Raw genomic sequence first — 16,407 nt, forward strand, 5'->3', positions numbered from 1 at the left:
GAGAGTGCTGGAAATTGATACAGGGCGGACAAAATACTGCTGTACACATGTCCCCTGCCAGGGGCTGCAGACACCTGTGACCTCAGACCCCAGGCTCTGTACCTCCAAACCTCACCCTGAGAGATGTCAGGAGCCAGAAAGCTCCCCAAGCCCAAGATGCAGGAGAAGGCCCCCTTGGCTGGAACCGTGTGCTCCTCACGCCCATGCAGGGAGGGGTCTTGGGGAGGGGAGGCTGCAACAGGGTCCGGCCTGGGAGGGGACAGGACAAGGAGGAGCATGAGCTTTATTGGTCATTCTTGATTAGAAAAGGGGGTGCTCAGGCCCTCATGGAGGGAGCTGGGGCTCTGCCCAGCCACTGCTGGTAGAAGGCGTGTGCAGGGCCTGCTGCCTGGCTCCCTCTTGATGGCCGCCCAGGCCTGGCACTGAGGCCAGAGCCAGCAGCCACCACTAGGGCCAAAGGGCAGTGCTGGCTGTCCAGTGTCCCTGAGTTGGGAAGCAGGCAGAGGCAGGGCCACCAGGGCGGCCAGGGAAGGCCCATGGGAGGCAGGGACACTGGCGCGCCAGCAGAGGGAGGAGTCTCTCCTGGTCCTTCTGGGATGTCCTGAGACAGAGGCCGGCCCTGGTCCAGCCCGTCTGTGGACCTGCTGTGTACCCTTGGGCAGGTCAAGACCGTTCTCTGGGCACAGGTCTCTGCGGCTGTCCAGTTCTGACCTTGCGGGCCCCGTGGCCAGCCCCGTGTGCCAGGAGGGAGCCACCTTCTGGTGAGAGCATCTGAGAGACGGAGTGGCCTCCCACATGGCGGCCAGCTGTGGTCAGAGCAGCGGGTGGCCTGGGCTCTGGCGGTGTCAGGGAGTGCCACTCGCAGGGAGAACTCCTGGGTGGCTCCTAAGGTCTGGGCGGCCGGGCTGCGGGGAAGGCACAATCTAGCGTCCTGGAAAGGAGAGAGAGAAGAGGCTCTGAGCCTGTCCTGGTGGCCAGCCTGTGAGCACTGGGCCATCTTGACACTTGGACTCAGGAAGAAGGGACTGATTCTGACATGGAAGAGACAGCAAAGCTCTCCAAGCCTGTTTCTCCTCTGGAAATGGGATGAAGACAGCATTCCTGGGGCACTGCCCGGATCAGGATTTAAAGGCCTGGCCCAGGGTCAGGCAGCCACCCCTGACTTCTCTGGCTCCTCCAGCAACAGGATATGCAGCGGCCTTGGACTTGGACCCAGTAAGGGCAGCCCCGAGGGCCTCGTTGGGTCTCTGTGTGGCCCACAGGCCCTAGCACCCTCTTCCCAGCAGGCAGAGGACTAATGCTTGGGGAGGCTCGAGGACTGCGGTCAGGGCCCATGGCAGGTGATTAATAAATGGCCTGGCCATCACACTCCGAGCAAGAGAGCAGGCTGGCGTCCAAGCGTTCTGTAGGGGGACAACTTAACAAACCAGGCAGGGGGGCTTCCTGGATGCTGGTCCCGACGAGGGGGCGGCTTCAAGTTCCCCAGCCAGGGCACTAGGAACCAGCATGTCCCAAACTGGGAATGGCCATGGGACCCTGGGAGACCACAGGAGGGATGGCTGGGTGCACACCAGACACTCCCCACTTGGCCGCCTGGCCCAAGGCCTGGCTCCAACGTCCCACCTCATCATTCACTATGGCCCCTTTGGAAAAATTTCTCTTGTGTCTTCCTGACACACAGGTGCTCTGACCCAAGCACAGACTGCTCCTGTCCACTCTGCCGTGGGGCATCACTGGTGGAGAGACAGCCATCTGTCAGGAATGCCCACCGCTTCCGTGGCAGCTCACCTCTGAGACAAACCTGAGGAGTGACCACTAGGCCCGAGGCCGTGTGGACTGTGGTGTGTACAGCCCTGGCCCGAGGCCACCCCAGGTCTCCCTGTGGGTCCTGCTCCCGGGCTGTGCGTCTTCAGGCAGATGCTCACCCTCTCTGAGCAAGGACCTAGGGAGGGGCTGAGTGTGGTATGGGAAGTGCTTCCTCCACCAGGGGGGCCTCATCCTGTATTTGAGAAGGGGGATGGCCTCAGCCTGGGTCCCACAACCAGGGTCTGTCCCAGAGCAGGCAGTTGATGTGGGCCCTGCAAGGCCCAGTAAAAGGCAGACTTGAGGTGTCACAGGGGCTCCAAGTGACAGGATCCCGAATCCTGATTTATTACGAGAAACCAGAAATCTTATTTTCAAGTCAGTTCTCGGATGTTTGGTGGCTCTAAAACACATTTGTCTAAACACTGTGATCGGGCGGTCAGTGCAGGAGCAGGGCTGGCCTCAAGGCAGTGGCCATGTGTAGACCGTGTGGGTGTGCACGAGGGTGCCCCTGGCCTGGGACGCTCCTAGGGCTGCCAGCTGGGGACTCCCCCCACCCTGAGAGCCTCGACAGCAGGCAGCCCTGGGGCCGCAGCAGTGAACAGCAGTGGACCTCGCACCCCCTCTCCCAGCTCACCTGGGTGCCCTACTGCTGGGGCGCCGTGTCCATGATGGGCTTCTGGACCCCAAAGGCCGTGATGAAGATGTTGACCACCACGATGATGAACACAAGGCCCGTGGCCAGGTTGTTGAGGAAATCCAGCTTGGCGTGCTTCTCCGGGTTGTTAAGGTCGTACTTGACTGTGGGTCAGAGGAGGGGACAGTGCCAAGGACAGCCTGACAAGCGCCTAGTCTGGGGACGGTGGAAGGAGACCCGCCCCGAGGGTTGTGCGTCCAGCTGTGCTGAGTGGACATTACAGGGCCCTCAGCCATGTTTACGATGACTTCTGTCTCCCAGAGAAAAATACACCTGCTGACAACAGGGCCCCGGGCTGGGGCAGCCCCGCCATCTGCGACCCCACCTTCTGTAGTCCCCGCGCTTTCTTCATAAGCAGCTGAAGCGAAGGTAGGCCAAGCACCTGAGGTCACGGACACCACTTCTGGATGTCAACCCAACACCAGGTTTGGTTTCTAAGGCAAATGCGCTGGGCCCCTCGTGTGCCTTAATCTTCCCAATTGATCCACGCAACTACCACGGCTCTATTTCTATGCCCATTTTACAGGTGGGAAAACTGAGCCCCCAGGAGGTTCAGTCACTAGCCCGGAGGAGGAGGTATAGCAGGAACAACCCAGACACTTGCTGCTCCTGACGAGGACCCCCACGTGGACAGGCAGCAGGGGCCCGCTGGGGGCCCTGGCAACTGAGGGGCAGCCTCCCCTGGAGACCCCAGGGAACACCCAGGGAGCCCAGCCCCACCTTCCCACCAGGCTGGACCCTCTGTCTGTCTGCCCGTCCACTGGAGGCAACTGGTCTGAGGTAGAGGTGACAATATTTAGATCCTTAGTTCGGGGGAAGACTGGAATGTTGGAGGCTACAGCTGGCACTCCAGCTGTTCATGCAAAAACAGCAGGGCCGATTACTGGTCACTCTGCCCAGAGAGAGGAGGATTGGGGTGAAGAGTCCCTTCGAAAACCTCCTGGGGGCCCAGGGTCCCTCCCACACCTTGTAGTCATACCTCCTAGGGCCAGGGTCCCCTTCTGTACCTACTGGGCCCAGGGTCCCCTCCCACACCTCCTGGGGGCCCAGGGTCCCCTCCTATACTTCCTGGGGGCCCAGGGTCCCTCCCACATCTTGTGGTCATACCTCCTAGGGCCAGGGTCCCCTTCTGTACCTACTGGGCCCAGGGTCCCCTCCCACACCTCCTGGGGGCTCAGGGTCTCCTCCCACACCTCCCAAGCCTAGGGTCTCCTTGGCACACCTCTGTATAACTTGGCTGCTCCTTTCATCACTAGACAATCGTCACTCGAGACAGCCATAAGCCAACGCTGGGGACACTGAGAGTAGAAGGCCAGCCCCTCCTAGGCTGTGAGGACTGGCACGGCTGGGCCATCTGGCGACATGGATCGTTGAAGGCCCAGAAAAGCAGTCGCTGCCACCCCCACAGGCACAGGTCCTGACGCCCCAGCCTACTGTGGCTCTTCCCAAGCGCAGGGTGGGGAGAGGGCCATTCCTGGACTGCACGCCCGTGAGGGCAGGGGACCCAGCAGCGCCTTGAGAGCTGAGTGTGCAGGGTAGGGAGCACCCATGCCAGGTCGGACGAGCAGACGCCAGTGGCCCAGCCTCCCCCACCCAGGCGCCTACCGAGGAAGATGAGCAGCACGCCCACGCCAATCTGCAGCGCCAGGGAGATGGAGATGAGGACCACCAGGGGCACGTAGAAGGCGAAGCTGGGGCCCTGCTCCACCACAGCCTTCAGCTGGGACGCATTGGCCATCAGCAGGGCGATGTCCAGCATGCTCTCGGCCGCGCTCTTCTTGTTGGCATAATGGTTCAGGTTGATGGGCTGGTGCCTCCGGCCCCAGCGGGATGGCTGCAGGGAGGGGGACGGTCAGCAGGGCAGTGGGGTGGGGGTCGCCCTTCAGGCGAGGGCTTCTCTTGCCCCCGCCTTGGTAAGTGCTTGTTACTCTAATGACAGCCCTTGAGAATGCGCTTGGCCTCTACAAAACCTTCCCTAGGAATACAGGCCTGGAGAGAAAGGAAACATAAAACAGCAGCCTCAGCACACACTCTGGTTTTTGACTGGGAATGCCCGCTACACAATCCCTGCCCTCCTGCCGTGGGTGAGGTGGCTCCGCCCTGCCCACCCAGGCCCGCCTGTGCCCCAGGCCTCCCCTCCCCTGGGGATCTGGGCTCCGGGTCGGTGCCAGGCAGGGAAGTGACATGTAGGCGGACGGATCCATGCACGCTGGCCCAGGCGCGTCCCAACCCCCTAGCCTTGGGACCCCACAGGCCACTCCGTCCCCCGAGCCTCAGCATGGGCCCTGAGAAAGGTCTGGCCACCTCACCAGGCCACTGTAAGCAGCAAGGCACTGGCTGAGGTGGGGCACTCAGAGCCCACCACCCTGCTGCATGCAGCAGGCGTTCAATAAATGTCTCAGCTCAGTTGAGCTTAGCTTCTTCCTTAATTTTCAGAGTAGTAACACAGGGATACAAGTTTTGATCTCTTTTCCCGGCCCCACGCATCATCTGATCACTTCCCTCTGCTCTGGGGTAGGGGGCTGGTCCGGGAGAGGCCCCCTTCAGGTCCCTCACAGCCCCCAGTGCCCTTCCCTGTTGTCTCAGGCTCTAAGGCCCCACCCAGAGGCCACTGCCTCCAGGAAGGCTCCCGGGACTTCCCGTGGCAGGACAGAGCCCTCTCTCCTGCCTTGAGGAGGTCACCTCTCCGGGCTGGCCTGTTTCATTCCAAGGCGACTCCAAGCACCCAGCTTCCACTTTCTTTCAAAGCCAGAGTCCATCCCCATCAAGCCGCCCTTGTTGGGCCCCTCCTCAGCTACCCAAACAAACCCACCACCTCCTCAGCCCTGGCCCTTTGCCCACAGGTGCCCCAAGCCACCAGGCCCTGGACCACAGCCTCCTAGGACAGGTCATCGTGCTGGAGGCAGCTGTGAGAACCCACTGCTGGTGGCCGGCCTCTTGGGACCTGCTCTGGAAGATCCTGTTTCCAGGCTCATGAAATATGCAGGGTGGGAGAGCAGGGTGCTGCAGGGCCAGGCAAGGAGGGGCAGACACGGGCACCCGGGCCTCAACTTTCTGCAGCCGAGAAATACCCACAGTGAAAAATACACGAGGCAGCTGATACGGACCTAACGGAGGAAGGGAGCCTTGCTTTTATGGTGTGTATTTTTAAGTTAAATTTCATCTCAAATTATGTGCCCACGAGGAAGGGACTGTGGGCAGCGGGGGACACAGGTGGGCTCTGCTGCCCGCACCTGGGCCCGAACCTTCCAACAACCTGCATTCAGCGTCAGCCGCTCTCTAAGTTAGCAAGTTCACTTGGGTCAAATCCTAGACACCATCATGCACAGGGGAAGCCACCTCCACCCCGGGCCGCAGCCAGCCCGGGCCCCAGGGCCTTGGTGGTGCTCTCTGGTCATTCTGCACGTACCCTGAAGCCCCTCTGGGGTCTCTGCTTTAGCCTCTCCCGCACTGGGCCTCACGCTGCGCTCCTGAGCTTCCCCAGACCCCAGCTCACCCGAGGCGTGGCTGCTCCCTCCAGGCTGCCCAGAGGCTGGCACAAAGGGCCCATGCTTAAAGGGCCTGTGCCCGGCACTGAGGTTCGTCCCCAGCTCTGCTCTTGCAAAGCTGCCTGGCTGGCCACGCCCCATCACGTGCGTGCTGTTGGGTGCAGAGCATCCTGGAGGCTGCCCCACTGCGCATGTGCTCCCACGTTTCATAACCCTAAAGTACCAAAACGCCTTCCCCTGAGGCCACCCTAATGCTCCCCTGGGTCCCCATCCCAGGACCTGCAGTTAAGAGAAAACGGCAAGTACAGACCCCGTGAGGAGTTTCCACCTTCTGGGAGGGCATGTACACAGACATCTGTGTGTACATAGGCACGTGTGCACATAAACATACAACCCGCACACATAAACACACATTCATACATATACACACTCACGTACATGCACATACATACACACATAAATGCACACATATATATATGTGCATACACATAAACGCACAGACACGCAATATACACACATGCAAACACATGTACATAATATACATGTGTGATACACACATGAATGTAACACAACACATATGCTGTATAAACACACGTGTACACAATACATATGCACACACAGATGTGTACACATACATCGACATCACACGTATAAGATATACACATCTGCATGCAACACAACACACACATGTACACATGCACATACATGTACAAACTACATGCACACATACATAAACACACTCGTATACCCAGGTTCACCGTGCTGACCTCTGGGGAGGAGGACGCCCCTTTTATTCTGAGCCCTTTGGAACCGTTTAAGTATTTCACATCCATGCAGTCGTGAGGAACATTCCGAGACAGGGATGAGGACCGTCAGCCGCGAAGCCTTAGCTCTCTCAACCTCAGCTCTCAGCAACGCCAGCCACGGGGAGCCTGTGTCCCTGCTGTCCTCACACCGCTGTCCTTAGCACTTAAGGTGGGTAAACTGAGGCTCAGTGAGGGAAGCTCCTTATCCAAAACCACATAGCAAGTGAGGGCTGGGCTGAGACTTGAACCCAGGTCCCTGGGCTCTGAAGTCCTGGCAGCTGACACCACTGTCCCCGCAGGGTCTGGGACCACCCTATGGCATCTGAGCTCTTGAGGGCTCCCTGCCCCAGGCTCCAGCTGTGTGACCTCAGGACAGCTGTCCCTGCTCTGAGCCTCAGTCTCCCATGTGTGCCACGGGGCTGCGCAGCAGACACCCCAGGATGGGCTCAGAGCCCCAGGTGGCCAGCACAGGCCCCACCCATGCGCCCCTCCTGGCGAAGGGCACTTCCAGCCCACCCAGCCAACTGCTTCCTGTTCAACTTGTGGGATGATAAGGAGGCCTAGGGGCTGGGAAGACCTCCGCACCAGGGTCAAGTCCAGCCCTGTGGCCGTGACAACATGCGCCCTCTCTGCCGGCCTCGGTCTCCCCAGCTGTACATCTGGGGCCAAAGTCTGGGAAACCTTGCCATGCGCCTCTCCCATTTTACAGACCAGGAGACTGAGGCTCAGAGCAGGTTTGTCCAGGGCCACCCTGCGGGAGGGGCAGATCAGAATTTGAACCCAGGACTATGTGCCCCAAACTTAGGGGGCCCCAGGCGGCAACACAGTTGGCGTCCACCCCAGGCAGTGAGACTACTGAGGCTGTGTGGGCTGATGGGGGGCTTCACGCAGGTGGGGAGGGGCTGCAGGGCTGATCTGCTTCCCTGTCCCCAACCTTGCTGCTCTGGGCCTGGGAGCCTTGGAGCTGACAAGCGCACAGCCCGGTCCCAGAGAGGGCGGAACCAACCCCCGGCCATGGGCAGTTTCCACTGTCTGGGGACCAGCCTGAGGGTGGCCGGGGGCCCATCCCCCAGAGGTTGGGAAGACCCGTGGGCCTGACCGGCTGCCAGGAGCTACATTTGGGTACCCTCTGCCAAGACCTGTGCCCATGGCCTGGGCAGGACAGGGAACAAACACCTGGTTAATGTGTCCCAGGGGACGTCCTCAAAACCTCTGCAGCACCAAGAGCCGGAGTGAAGCCAGATAGGAAGGAGGCGTGGTGAGGGGCGGCTCTGCGCGCTACCTTTTGTGGACAGCCAGCCTCACCTTCACAGGTTGCACAGGTGGGGGCCAGGCCACAGGGTCCTAGGGCCACTCCACTGAGTGTCCCCAGCTCGGGCAGGAGGGGGCTGGCACAGACGCAGAATTTGAACCAGGCCTGCTGCACCCACGGGCCTGGCTCTGGCCATAGGGTAACGGGGGGCTCTGGCCCCCACCAGGGCTCAGATGGGAAGAGACAGGGGCAGGCTGTGGCCAACAGCTGGGCCCCACAAATACAGTGAAGCGCATCAGTCCCCTTCCAAGGGCCCGCGAGGAGTGGGACTCAGAGAGGTCGCGGCACCTCCTCTACCTCGCCCGATCCTGCGGTACCACTGATCAGCAGGATGACCACCCCGCCTCAGTTTCCTCATATGTAAAATGGGCAGGCAGGGATGTGGAGGGGGCTGAATGGGGCAGGCTCAGAGGCTCCCTGGCTGGTCGGAGCACAGGACAGTGGGTGGCAGGACTGGGATGTTCCTCCTCCTTGACACCTGGCTCTCACCACTTTGCAAGACTCCACCTCCCCAACGAACTCCACCAGCTCACAATAAGCTTCACACACACAAAATAACAGTAACAAGGAAAAGACAGGACAGCCGGGGCACAGGTCGTCCTGAGCTGTGCAGGACCCAGGACGGCCATCAGGGCCGAGTTGTCTGCCCTGGGGGTCTGAGTCTAGCCCTGGCCACCTGCGGCCTGCCTGCTAAGGGGCCCTTCCCCTCAGGCTGCAGGCACCAGCAGACGGCGGGGGGACGTGAGAAATGAGGACCCCCTTCCCTCCCACCATGTGCTGGGACCTGCCTGGGGTCTCAGCATCCTCCATCGGACCCACCAGCGTGGGGACATGAACTGCTGGGCCCACCCCCCAGATGTCACACCGACAGGCCTGGGCTGGCTTTGGAGCCCAGCCATCAGAGCCCAGCCTACAGTGTCCCCCGCCCGGCCAGCCCAGGAAGCAGCTCTCTGAGAGGGTCTGGCAGGAAACCCCAGCAAGACAGCAGGAAGTATCGGGAGGCGAGGTCCCCATGGCAGCCGGGCTGGGGCTAGGGCTAGGCCAGGCGGACGCACTTCCCTCAGACTCAGCACTGGCCAGGAGTGTCCCTGAGGCCACATTAGGGTCAGCTTTTAGAACTTGTCCCAGACCCTTTCAGCCTCGGGAACTGCCAGGAAAGCAGAAATGAGAAAAAGAAGAAACTTCCGCCGAGCAGCTGAGGCCATGCCCGGCCGTCTGTACAGGGCACGGTGCATGCCGCCAAGGACTAGGCCTCTCGGCCCAGGTGAGGACCCAGGAACCTGCACCCTTGGGGCTGTGAAGGGCAGGAGGGCACGGCTGGCACCAGAGGGCCGTGTTCCAGCCGCATCCTGGCCACCTCCCTGAAACCCGGTCACCTCACTGCCTCAAGACACCCCAGGGCATGACACGGTTGCGGGCCATTTTCACATTAAAATTGTCATTTACTATTCCTTCTGCCGCCAGCCAACAGAGCACTGCCTCAATCCCTGGGCTCTGACGGGGGCCCTCATGTGAAGGCCCACGGGGGTGCCAGGCACGTGAGTGGGCATGGACGGAGCTGCCCCAGCACAGCCCAGCTGGGCACCTCTGCCCAGGACTTACATGTGCGACTCCTCCCTGAGCCTCGGCCACCCTGGGAGGTGAGCAGCTGTGCCCCATTTTACAGAAGAGGAAACAGGCTCTCCCTGGGGCCCCACCCCGGGCGCAGTGCTTCCCCTTCTGAACCACTGTGGAGTGTGACCACTGGGAAAGGGTCTCCTCGGCAGGTGGAAATTAGGAAGTCAGTGCTGAGTGTCAGGCTCAGCTCCGAGCACGTCACGTACATCAGCCATTTAGCCCTCGCCATGACTCCCCAGGGGAGGCACTGCTATCACCCCCATGTCACAGATGAGAAACTGAGACACAGAGTGCTGACATCACGTGCCCAAGAAACAGCAAAGCAGGGTCCTGAGGGTGGGGGGAATGGGGTGCTGGGCGGGCCTGGGGCCCCCAGCCTAGGTGAGCAGAGTGGCCCTCAAGGCTGGCCACCCCTGGAGGAAGCCTCCTGCCTGTGACCAGAGACGCCCCAGGAGACATGCACTCATCCTCACAGCAGCTCACAGCCCTTCCACAGATCCCCGCCCCGTCCAGCCTGGCCCCCCATGCCCCCACCCCCTACCCAGCCCTGCACATGCTTGGTGGTCCAGCCTCTGGGCCTTTGAGCCTGCTGTTCCCTCTGCCTGGATGCCCATCTGCGCACTCAGAAGGCCAGTACCGCCACCCCTTCCCATCCTCCAGGGCCTAGTGCCAACGTCCCCACCTCCATAGGAAGCTTCCCTGACCCCTAGGTCCACCCACCATGGCGGCCTGCCAGCCCCTCGGGAATTCCACACTTTTGCCTTAGCTTCTCTCACCCTGTCTGGGCTGGTCTGCTCCGACCATAGCTCAGAGGAGTAGAGCTGTGTCTCCCCACTCTCTGATCCCCAGATTCAAGACAGGGATCCCTGAACAAGCCCCCCCACCCCCAGGAGGCACAGCCCATCTTGCTGCCTGCAGAGGTGAACAGAGACTGCATTGAGTGCAGGGCAAAGGACAAGGTCAAGGGCAGGGGACAAGCAGAAACCCTCCCTTTCAAACTAGCTTCCAAACCACCTGCCCCTGTTTGTTCCCTGATTTGCCTCCCCCACTTTCCTGAAGGCCAACAGGGATCATCTGTTCTCCCTTTTTAAGGCCATGTATAGAAGGCCCAGAGAGGTGCAGCAACCTCCCCAAGGACACACAGCTGGAGGTGCCTGCCCCTGCCCATTGCTCCAAAGTGCTCACACACTGGGGTAGGCCCGGGTCCCTGGGGGCTGACACACTGGTCAAGTCCCATGGTATGATATCCCCTCTCAGTCCTCAGTTTCCTCTAACACAGGGACAAAGGCTATGCAACTCTAGGGCTGCCCTCCCCCCGCCCCCAGATCCTGGAGCCCCTCCTCCCTGAACAGGGCCTGTCCCCACAGCTAGGACTGTTTATCCACACCTGGGCAGTGTGTCTTTGCCCCCATCTGGTTACACCATCGAGAAGCCTGGAAAACCCAGCAGGCTGCTGGTCTCTGCCCCCATCCCCAGGGAGGGGGGGGTGGTTGGAAAATGAAAGACTATCCAAAGTCAACAAGTCATCAAAGGGCCGTGCCAGGACCTTGCAGCAAACCCAAGGCACTAAGTGCTGGTTGAAGAAGTATGAGGCACAGGATCCTGGCCAGCTCAGGCCCTGCTGCAGTAGCAGGGGCTGTAAATTGGGGTTGGGGGGGCAGGACGGGGGTGAACTAGGTCTATTGCAGGGGGTCAGCGACCACTGCCAGAGCCTGCCTCCCCCCCCCCACCCCCACAGCCCTCCAGGCCCAGCAGGGCAAGCTCTGCACAGGCCCCCAGAGCCTGTGTGGGGACAGGGGAAGGCTGTGTGTGATGTCGGCTTCTCAAGGCAGGTGAGTGGAGTAGGGGCCATAGCAGGTCCCAAGTTCCTCCGTCAAGGCAGGCATCAGATTGTGTAGGCACCGTGGAGTGACGTAACTGTCTGCCCGCTGCTGGCCTGGAGCCCGGAGGCTGTGACTCCTCTCCACACACCCTGGGGCCAGCGTGCGGAGGTGGCATGGCCAGGCTGAAGTTAGAGGGTGGTGCGGGAGGTGGGGGGAGGCCGGGTTAGGGGGGCGCCAGCCGACCTCGGCCTGAGAAGCAGCAGACGCCAAGAGTGAGCACTGCTTGGCCGGGCAGGGGACGAGAGCACGGCTGCCCGCCCCACGCCGGGGCGCCCCCATCCACCGCTCCAGCCCCCGACGGGGCTGCAGGGACTAGGTCCGGGGCGGGGCGTCCCCCGCCACCCCTCAGTGCGGACGCGGCACGCACCGGCCCCGTGCCCACAGGTGCCCGGGGAGCCGCCGGCGCGGGGCCCAGAGAGGGCGGTGCCGGCCAAGGTCACACAGCGGTGGGGGGAGCCTTACCAAGGCGTCCGGGGAACCGGGCGAGCCCGGGCGCAGGTCGCCGTTGAGCTCGTACTCCTCAGGTCCCGAGTCCATGGTGCGCCCGCCCAGGCCGCCTCGTTCCCGGGCCTGAGCGCGCCCGGGCCTCTGCTGCCAGGCCCCGGCTGCGCACCCGACCCGGCTCGTCCCGCCCCCGGCTGCGAGCGGCCACCCGCAGACTCCGCCTCCACCCGGGGCGGACACCGGCCCTGAAGGGGCGCGCGGGGTCGGGACAGTGCCCCCTCCGGCCTGAGACGCCCTTGCAGGACTCCTCGCGGGAGAAGGGGCTCGGCGCCGGGTCCCGCGGTGGCCCCAGAGGACCCTGCGCTGCGTTCTGGGCCCCCAGGTGCCTGGCCACGGGGTCGTGGGCGAGGCAGCCCCCCTCACCCCACCCCCGCCTAGCCAGCGTCGTAGCCTAGACTCTTAGTCCCTAAAGTGAGGCCAAGATCCAGCCCTTCCCTGGCCACTTGGCAAGCGCCAAGACGACGAGTGGGCGTTGCCGCTGCTGCCGGTGTTTGGGGTTTTTCCCAGGCAGGGCTCGCCCCGGGGACCGCAGGTGTCTCCAGCACAGAGCCCTCCACGCACACAGCAGCCGAGCGCCAGCTGGGAGGGCCAGGCTCCCCTGCCTGCGGGCCACGTTCTCCGCTGTCTCAGCTTGCGCTTTCCCGCCTGGGAGGTGGGGGTTGTGAGGGTCCGGCACAGCCTCGCGGAGGGGCAGGAGCGAGGCGCACAGGGTGTCTGCCACTCCTGCCTGCTGGAGCAGCCTCTGAGGCCTGCCCGCCTTGCCTTGAAGCGGCACCGGGTGTTCAAGCCAGGCTTTGGGGCCCCGCAGAGCGCGTTGGCTCTTCCAGCCCGTGGCTCAATCAGCCGCACTTTCCCAGGACGGCCTGGTGGGCCTGTCCCAGGCGTGGGAAGCCAGGTGGGATGCGGAGGACATTAACTCCCCGGGGGCATCATCTTGCTGCAGGAGCTTGTGGTGAAGGCTGGGCCACTGTGTCCTTGCCTTCTGACCCTGACCTCACTCCAGACCCCACTGCTTTTTTTCTGCCCACCTCTACTGGGTGGCACGCCCAGTGCCACCCGCATTATCCCAGTATCTGCAGATGCCTCTACTAAAGCCGCTGAAGTAGTGAGCAGACCCGCAGACCCCTTTGATCCTCCCAACCTTCCTGGGGAGGCCAGCCTGCTAGGACCCTACATCCCAGAACTGCTACTCAGTGACTGTGTGGCTCAGGCAGGTGGCTTACCCTCTCTGTGCATCTGCTTTTGCGTGCTGTTAGCCTGAGGCTGGAGTTTGGTCAAGGCCACGTCAACATGATCTTTTTTTCCCTCCCCATAAAGAAACAAAAGCAGAGAGGCTAGGCAGTGGTGTCCAAGCTCACCATGCAGCTCTTCAGGGCAGCCTGAGCCCCAGCCTAGCCTATTCCTTTATTCTGCAATCATGGAGCACCTACTGTATGCCAGGCCCTGTTCCAGGTGCCAGGGCCTGGAACAAGGCAGTGGGAGTCTGTGACCAGAGGCACAGAGGCTGGGCGTGTCACTTCTTGTCTTCCCAGGGAAATGCCCCGGGAAGTGCCCATTTCCCCCTCACCTAACGGAGGGGGAACTGAGGCACAGCTGGGGAGAGGCCCATCCAGGAGAGGTCAGCCCAGGATGCCGTGCTCAGAACCCCTGAGGCTGTCTTCCCTGTCCCCTGCCTCACTGGACATTCCCTCTGGTGGGGTCTGCCCAGCCAGCAGGCTGGACGGGCGGCCACCCAGTGGGCATGTGAACTCAGTGCCTGCCTCACCCGTGAGGGCCCCACGCTCTCCTCTCCCGTCCTGTGCCTCGCCCCTGCTGGGGGAGCCGATGAGTTTTGTAAGTGAAACCCAAGGCATAGAAAGTGCAAGTCACCCTGAGGGATTTTTCAGAAAAAGGGACTTTCCAGTCACACCAGCGTCCAGGGCCACGCTGGGGGCAGCAGGGGGCCCAGAGCCCTGCCCGGATGCCAGGCCAGCACGCACCTCCTGAGTGATGGGGGTTGGTTGCTCAGCCTCTGTTTCCCTGTACTCTGATTCTTCCGTGCTTCGCCCATCTGGGGGACCTGTGGGTCAAGGGCGTGTAGGGAACAGCCTGGGAGGCCAGGGAAGCTCCTCCTGATCACAGGCCCCGGGTCTCACAGTCCCCAGCTCAGAACACCAGGCCTCCGTTGGGCCGGACGGCCACCAGGACAGGAGGTGTGAGTGGCTCTTCCCAATGGGATCCTCTCGTGAGGGAGGAGCTGTTGGCCCAGTTCACAGCTGAGAAACTGAGGCTCAGGTTGTCACTGCCTCAGCCCTGCCTGAGGGGGGGCAGGGTCTGGGCACGGTGGCCTGTTATGGTGGTGGTTACTGTTCTCCATAACCCAGGCCACTGTCGGCTCACCTGTTAGTCACAAGCACCCGGAAATCCAGAGTTAACCGTTGGCATCATCTACACACACAGCCCGCGCCCCTCACTGTAGGGGACAAACTCCCAGCCCCGGGCAGCGCTGGCCTACGAGGGCCCACTCCTGGAGGGGGGCGGGAGGAGATACCACAGAGAAAGCACTTTACAACCAGAAAGGGCCCTGAGAGCTGCAGGGGAGGCCCAGGGACCCTGGGAGGCCAAGGGAGGGGAGGAGGCAGGCACCGAGGTCGAGAGGGTGAGGTTTAGCGCGTGGGACAGGCCCCATCCCCAGCATGTTCTCTCTTTGGGCCACATGGCAGGTCCGTGCCGTGAGGCTCCTTACTCCCACGTTCCAAGAGGAAGCCAGGAAGGTTGTGGCGTAACATTGGGACTCTCCTCTCCCAGCCTCAGGGTCCTCAGCCGTAAACGGGGGTGGAGTTGTGCTCTTCCTGGGGCAGCTGGGAGGACGTCAGTCGGGTGTCAAGGCTTCGGCAGAGACTGCAGTGAGGGAATTCCCGGGTCTGCGGTGTCATCCTCATTTGCCTGTGGACCCTGTGTTTTCCCTGCTGTGCTCAGGGCTGTTGACCAGACTGTTCCCTGCTGGGTCTGACCCAGGACAAGTCTTAAAGGGACAATGCCCGCCATGTCCCCCACCATCCACTGCTTTCAAGTTCTCCTGGAGACGCTGAGCGCATGAGCCGTCCAAGGCCAGTTCAGAGACGCTGACCCTGAGCTGAGGGAAATGTGCTCAGGAGACACACAGAGAAGGCGGGTGGCAGGGAGGCATGGGCTGGCAGGGGTGACAACTGAGCCCTGGGGGCTGTGCTCCAGCAGAGAGACACCGCGAGTGTGCACGAGCACACACACACACTGTCTGTTTGCACGCGGGCGCCAGGCGGGTCAGCTGGCGTCTCAGGCTGCTTCCCCGGCACCCGGGGAGGTTCAGTGAGTCCCTCTCCCCCATCACAGGACTCTAGTTGATTCTTCTGGGGCCAGTGTTGTGTCAAGTTCAGATTTGCCCCTTCTGATGAGCTGTGTAGCTTGGGACACATCTTGGGATGCTGCAAGATGGCGTGTAAGGACCACGGAGGTCTCATCCCAGCCCGCTCCTCACAGTGCCACCTCCAGCGGGTGGCTCCATCTCACTGACCAAGAATGGGGTCTAGTGGGGCGGAGGACTGGCAAGGGCCTTGTCACCTGGAGCAGGCCGCAAGGGTGCAAACTGGAGGCCTAGGCCCCTCTGCCTCACCCACGCTGTCCCAGGAGCTGGTACCGTGGGGAGCACAGATGTGTCACTCGGATCTGGGAGAACATGCGCTGAAAGCACTAAGGTGCTAAATGTTAGCGGGTCCAGCAGACCATATTTTTCTGAACAGGAAGCCTTCAAAAGCAGCTGGTGCCTGGCCTCCTCCATCTCTGAGGGGCTTGGAGGCAGGCATGCCATTCCCACTTCCCAGAGGGAGAAAACAAGGTTGAGAAGGCGTGTGGCATGGCCAAGGCGACCCAGCTGCAAAAGGCAGGTGGCTCTGCACGCCACAGCCCCCTGCCTCTGCCCGCCCAGCCAGCCTACCCGCACATGCTGGCACCAGGGCGAGCGTGAGGAGGGGGGCGCTGGCAGTCAGTCTGACGCAGTGGGAACTCGCTGGAAGCCAGTGGGACTGCCACCGTCGGGTGTGGCCCATCCACACCCGCCCACCTGCAGGAGCCCATCACCTGGCCTCAGGATGGGCCAGGGGGCTGCGTTCCTGTGAGGTATCTCTAGGGGCCGCAGCTCCATGCAGTCAGTCACAGAGCCAGGAGATGGGGGAGACCGGCGGGCGGTGTTGCCACCCTGTTTCTAGAAGGATGGAGGACGGAGAGCCAGGCCTGTGAGGAGGTGCCATGCCACCATCCCCGTGGTGAAGACAGGACAGCA

The 16,407-nt window shown here is 61.9% G+C and overlaps 1 protein-coding gene across 1 annotated transcript; it reads right to left on the bottom strand.

Moving 5' to 3' along the window:
- Nucleotides 1–272: 272 nt before the first annotated feature.
- Nucleotides 273–12,516, bottom strand: NINJ1 (ninjurin 1). Its single transcript, XM_069476287.1, has 4 exons — nucleotides 12,069–12,516; nucleotides 4,106–4,334; nucleotides 2,441–2,604; nucleotides 273–931 (listed from the first exon to the last, which is right to left on the bottom strand). Exons 1-3 carry the CDS (start codon nucleotides 12,141–12,143, stop codon nucleotides 2,450–2,452), a joined length of 459 nt encoding a protein of 152 aa, XP_069332388.1. The 5' UTR covers nucleotides 12,144–12,516; the 3' UTR covers nucleotides 273–931; nucleotides 2,441–2,449.
- Between the last annotated feature and the right edge of the window lie 3,891 nt (nucleotides 12,517–16,407).

Source organism: Eulemur rufifrons, chromosome 7 (genome assembly GCF_041146395.1).
Source record: "Eulemur rufifrons isolate Redbay chromosome 7, OSU_ERuf_1, whole genome shotgun sequence".
Classification (NCBI taxonomy): Eukaryota; Metazoa; Chordata; class Mammalia; order Primates; family Lemuridae; genus Eulemur; species Eulemur rufifrons.

Excerpts from the sequence above, each read along its gene's own strand:
- NINJ1 (XM_069476287.1), bottom strand. The coding sequence starts at position 12,143 with ATGGACTCGGGACCTGAGGAGTACGAGCTCAACGGCGACCTGCGCCCG. Across the intron at positions 4,335-12,068 it reads CCGGTTCCCCGGACGCCTTG|CCATCCCGCTGGGGCCGGAG; the intron begins GTAAGGCTCCCC and ends CCCTCCCTGCAG. Across the intron at positions 2,605-4,105 it reads CGTGCTGCTCATCTTCCTCG|TCAAGTACGACCTTAACAAC; the intron begins GTAGGCGCCTGG and ends TCTGACCCACAG.